Consider the following 6,000-nt stretch of genomic DNA (forward strand, 5'->3'; position numbering starts at 1 on the left):
CACAAACATGGAATATAAGAGAGGAAGAGAGGAGTAGTTTGAATGTGTTTGAGATGAGGTGCCTGAGAAGTATGATTGGGGTTACTCGGCTGGACTAAATGAGAAATAAGGAGGTGAGGAGGAAAATGGGGGGTGGAAAGGGAGTTGGGAGATAAGGTTGATGAAAGAGTATTGGGATGGTTTAGACATAGGGAAAGAATGAATGAAAAAAGATTAGTAAAAGAGGTGTGGAAGGCAGAGGTGGAAGGAGTGAACACCAGGGGCATCTTAGGATGAGATGGATGGATGGGGTAAAAGGGGCATTGGAAAAAGAGGAATGTCTGTTGAGGAAGGATGGGAGAGGATAGAAGATAGGGTTGAATGGAGAATGGCTGTGTATGGATAATACTGTGATGCTTGAGGGGGAGTGGGTGGAGAATGGGGGGTGAGGGAGTATGTGTGAGAAATAAATTGACACAGCCCAAAGGGATTTCTCCCCATCTTCTCTTTTTGTGGATGTACTGTGTCTTACAACACTGCTTCTGACCCAGGGAGATGGGCGAGATGCAGGGATGACCCATCATCCAGGAGGAGCCAATATAAGAGGGAGGGAAGGGAGTGCATGGAAGTGGAGTATGTGGGGATGGAATGGGTGGGAGTGGTTTTTATGCCTTTATTTTTTGTCTACCTCCCCTGTAAGGAGGAAAAATAATTTGGTATACGTAAGAATTTTTTTTAATAATACTTAAAATAGTTTAAATTACTAACATATAAAAAAATAATAATAATAATAATATTAATGTACAGTAAATGAACCTGGGACAGAATAAATAATTAGTAAAATAAAATAAAAATAAATATAAATACTGTTACAATTTATGAAAAGGAGGTAGCTCCTGGCACAAGGGAGATGGAGACAGGGGGAGGATTACTGAGGTGAAGAATCTTCCACCGAGGGAGATTCCTCTTCACTCACTGCTATAATAGTCTCGACTGACTCACTAGCTTTAAATCTTTTAGAAACATTGGCACAACTGGCACTTTCTTTAGAATCCTTTTTCACTAGAAAGCTGTCTAGACATTTGTTTTTGTCTATGCTTCAAAATTTGGTGAAAATGCAGCCCAGCATTATTACTGAATGAATTTGTAGCATGCATAGCCACTGCCTTATTAGGGTGATACTTCTCAATGTACGATGAAACAGTTTCCCATGCTTTAAGCATCTCCCTTATTGCACTGGAAGGTTGTTGCTCTGCTGAGGCTGTTACCTCCTCCTCCCCTGATGAAATCTCCTCCACAACTTCTTGCTGTGAAACAGAATGCAACTCCATAAGCTCTTTGGTGGTCAGCTCCTGTCTATGCTCTTCCACAAGTTTGTCAATGTCGTTGTTATCCACCTCCAGCCCCACGGTCTTGGCCAAAGACACAATCTCATTGACTACAGGCTTCACAGACACCAACTCAAGTCCTTCAAAGTCATGTTTGTGGTGATGAAAGTGGATTCCTGTCTACCCTGTGTCATGCTGCATTGCTTCTGACCCAAGGCAATGGGCAAGATCCAGGGATGACCAGTCATCCACGAGGAGCCAAGAAAAGAGGGAGGGAGGGAGGGAGGGGTGGTGAATGGGAGTGAAGTGGGTGGGGATGAAATGGGTGGGAGTGGAATTATGCCTTTTGACTTTGGCTACCTTCCTTGTAAGGGGGAAAAAGTCCTTGGTACATGTATGTATTATTCTAACTCAGGTGAATACAACACCAATATAGTGACCTCACCTCCAGTGCTGACCGGTGTGCCAGCTGAAGATCCACATGCAGACTGCTTGAGGCTTTGTGGAAGTGTTGAGGGGAGATTGAAACCCCTTAATTTCAGGTTGATCAATTTGCATGCAATGCTGAATTCTCGAAGGTCCATCCGTCCATCTCCATCAATATCAGACAGAGCCCTGCAATTAACATTAAATCACTATGAAAAAATATGTTCACATTAGTGATTATCTTTACCATCTGGGCATGGATGCAAAGAGAAGATTGTATGAAGGGGCAATCATGTCTGGGACAATGTGTGGGGCAGTGACTTTGAATTTGGGGAGGCAGAAAGGAGAAATTTAAGTGTGCTTGAGATAGTTTGAGAAGATGGTGGGTGTTATGAGGATGGATAGTGACAAATGAGAAGGTGAGGAGGGGGGCGGGGTTGGAAAGGAAGCTGGCAGATAGGAGTGATGGAGGAATACTGGAATGGTTTGAGAACATGAAAAGAATGAGTGAGGAAAGACAAGCAACAGGAATATGGAAGGCAGAAGTGGATGAAGTAAACTTATAGGATTGTCCAATAATAAAATGGATGGATGGGGAGAAGGGGCCCTTGAGTAAAAGGGGAATGTCTGGTGAGCTGGGTATGGAAAATACAAGAGATAGGTGAGTGGAGAATGGGATTCCTCCTCATCTTCCCTAATTTTACACTTGGCGGGATAAGCAGGGAGGGTCATAATGTAAATGAAGCAGCTGGCCCTGCTGTGGATGTGATGTGTCTTGCTGCACTGCTTCTGACCCAGGCAGTGGGCAGGAGACAGGTATGATCTTTCATCTACAAAGAGCTAAAATAAAAAGGAAACAAATGAGTGATGTGGTAGGGTGGGTGTACACTTTGGCTAACTAACTCCCTTTATTAGGGGGGAAGGGGCCTTTTGGTATAGAGACAGAATAGTGATTTAAAAATAATCTTTTCTAATTCTACTCTGAAACTTTTTATAGGAGTACCAATCCACTAAGAAAGTTTAACCAATATTTGACAACATACCAGATGATACCCAAGACTTGTGGTGGCAGTCTAGATTGCAAGAAGAAACCTTTAGCTTGTTCCCCTGTAATGTACCCATTGTTGGGCCTTAGAGTATTGAACTGTTCTTGGTGTTTCTGCCTCTCTCCAGGCGTTACCTGCCATGGATCTGCCATCTACAAAAAGAAAAAAAGAAAAAAATTAATTAATCAATAGATAAAATGAAATAAGCCTCACAGAAAAAAATCCTACATCTGATAAGAACCACACTTGTGTAGAGGATACCATCCTGCATTGAAACAGATTCCACAGATTCAAACTGCCGCCAATGTAACCACCACACAAGAGGACACAGAACATCTCATACTACAATGCCCCACATCAAAAACCCATTGACAACAACACAATATATCTTCCCTAAGTGACTTGTAGACCTGCCTGGTGGCCATTGCCAGTTACCTGAAGGCCATGGGTTTTCTGCAAGATAGACCAGGGGCAACTAATTGATTGATTAAATGAAACAGAAAATAGATATATAAATAAAACAAAGTAATTATTATAACATTATACTAATACCTGTACCAAATACTTGAGGTGTAAGTTATCTACAAGATTAATAGCTGTGAAAAATATAAAAGTACAGAGAAAATAAAACCCAGAACATATAACTAAATCATCCTCCCATGTTTCACAAACTGGAATCTTGCAGACCCCACAGTGCACCTGGTAATTAATGGTCCTCTGGCCCTAACAGGGTGACTTGCAGTTTCTGGGCTGAGCCCAAGATCTCTCTCTATCAATTTCCACTTCATCCATAAGAGAGCTGACAACCAGCAACTGCTCCCCTCTTTCCACTACTTTTAGCCAGTGACATAGAAATGGTCCCACACCCAAGCTCAAACAATACACGAGTTCAAATCTAAATATGGTAATTGGAAACCAAGGACATAAATTAAGTTGAAACCATACATGAAGTTGGGGCTGAGTACAATAAATAATTAGAGATTAGGAGACAGGACCCCATAAGCACTGCTCTTTTTCCTGTATACTACAATTAGGTAAATATACCAATACAACAGAAGACAACAGTCAGAAGTTTCTCCCCAGAGAGATCTGTGGGATAGCATGAGGAGACATTGCCAGTTGTTGTGAGGTTGCATGCATAGTTTTCACAAATATTCCCTCTAAGCTGTATTTACCTAATTGTAGTATACAGGAAAGGAGCAATGCTTGTTGAGTCCTGTCTCCTATTCTCTAACTTTCTAACATACCTAGACTCAAATTCATGTACTGAGAGAGGCTAAGACCATGACATCATCATAAACAGCTGACCTTGATAGACCTAGCATTGACAAAGGGTGTGCCCTTTCCAAAATTGATCTATCTTACTACCCTTTGGAAAACATGTTAAAATGTCAGAAAATTCCTGGAATGGGATTATTTCATACTTATGACATAAAATTGGATTTCCCAAAATGTAAGATGGTGAAAAAAATTGCCTTCTACTGTAATTTTTCCTTGAATGACTTATAAGCCAATCTGATGCCTGTTGCTAGTTATCTGAAAGACCGTGGGTCTCCTGAATGAGGTCAACAATCAATTCATTGCCTTAGGACTCTCTTGAAGGATATCCATATCTCCTAAGAGTCATGCCTGCAAGAGGCCACTCTGCTGATTAAGGAGAAAAAGGAGAATGGAAAAGGACCCCACCCTTCAATGAAGACCCTACCAATTCCCTGCTACTTGCCAAAACATTACCCCAGTTTGGGGTCAGAAACTCCTGCATGAGAGACCTAAAGCAACAAATTGATTGATTCACCTGGTAACCAGTGACTTGCAAAGTAAACTTACAATGAAATTAAGTATCACATTCATTATAATATCATAATCCAGGAGTGCCAAGATAAGAGGTAGGAAGAGGGTGGAGGGGAGTGGAGCATGTTAGAGATGAAATGGGTGGGAGTGGTTTTTGTGCCTTTTTTTTTTTTTTACTACCTCCCTTATAAGGTGGAAAAAGCCTTAGGTATATGTATGCATGTATGTATCTGACAATGCAGATTTAACTTTAATATTCCCTACATTCTTCACTAAAAAATTAATGGAAATATATTCAGGTATGATAAATGACAAAATGTCTATAGCACCATTTGTCAAGGCATTTTTTTTTTTGTATTAGTATTATCAGGTTTTTATATTAAAGATATATTTTCTCAATATTTCTGTTGCTGATCTGACCAAATTTGGTATCCATTTTCATAAGAAATCGCCTGTTTTGCATCCCATCACCTCCACAACAGTCCTGGGAAATATGGTTTTTAAAAATAAATAGATAAAAAAGAGTACAATGAGTAATTTCTTATAAGAATAAATTTCATCCAAATCACAAAAAAAGAACATGTTTTTCACCTGACCCAACCTCCACCAGCTGTGCTGCCTAGCCAAGGGCAGAGTATCCCCAGTGAGGTGCACATTGCCAAGTTCTATTAATTTGTATTAAGTGTTGAAAGCAAAATGAAACAACACTTTACCTTTTAACTGCAAAAAATTGTAAAAATTAAATGTCCACACATGTGATTATGTTTTGTATACATATGTTTCTATTGAAACTAATTCATTTTGTATTCAAGCCTCACCATCCACTATACACACACACACACACTTTCGTCGGATGGACGGCGAAGATTGGAGTTCTGAAGAAAAAGTGAAATTTTCGTGGATCTCAATGTTAAGGAAGTACCTTATTGTATTTACAGGGAAGGTGAAAGCTCGTGGTGTAGTGGGAAAGTGAGGAAAAAGGAGAAGAGGAGGATTACTGAGGGAAATGGAAGGAAATGAGGAAGGGGAGGACTTGGTCCAGGAGGCCAGGTGTCTCGTAAACAAGAGAAGGACCGATGATTTTGGTGAAGGGATTAACAAAAATGTAAAGATTAGAAATATAGATAAGAGCAGCACAATGGAAGGTGAGGATAATAATATCCAGGGATTTAATGAGGGGGGGGCAGATACCAACCTCCCCCGATTAGCAAGACTAGAGGAAAAACTTGAAAAAATGACCAAACATTGGGAGAATAGGTTCGGTAACATAGCAAAGATTGCGCAGAGATTTGAAAAATTGGAAGAACTAGAGAAGGTGAACAAAAACTTAACTAAAGAAATAGAAGAATTAAAAAGACAGTTACAAGAAGTAAAAGAGGAGAAGGAGGAATTAAAGAGGAATAATAAAGACAATAAAGAGGCCATAGCAA

The 6,000-nt window shown here is 40.2% G+C and overlaps 1 protein-coding gene across 1 annotated transcript in view; it reads right to left on the minus strand.

Moving 5' to 3' along the window:
* The window catches only part of Dap160 (dynamin associated protein 160), a 465,025-nt gene extending 459,787 nt beyond the window's left edge, over positions 1-5,238 (minus strand). Inside the window, exons 1-3 of the mRNA XM_076192536.1 lie at positions 5,162-5,238; positions 2,777-2,931; positions 1,753-1,922 (exon numbers count right to left, since the gene is read on the minus strand). Of these exons, the coding sequence (XP_076048651.1) occupies positions 1,753-1,922; positions 2,777-2,931 (325 nt within the window). The 5' untranslated portion in view covers positions 5,162-5,238. The remainder of the gene's footprint in view (positions 1-1,752; positions 1,923-2,776; positions 2,932-5,161) is intronic.
* Between the last annotated feature and the right edge of the window lie 762 nt (positions 5,239-6,000).

This window comes from Oratosquilla oratoria, chromosome 11, assembly GCF_046742065.1.
Source record: "Oratosquilla oratoria isolate Oo_2021 chromosome 11, ASM4674206v1, whole genome shotgun sequence".
Taxonomy (NCBI): domain Eukaryota; kingdom Metazoa; phylum Arthropoda; class Malacostraca; order Stomatopoda; family Squillidae; genus Oratosquilla; species Oratosquilla oratoria.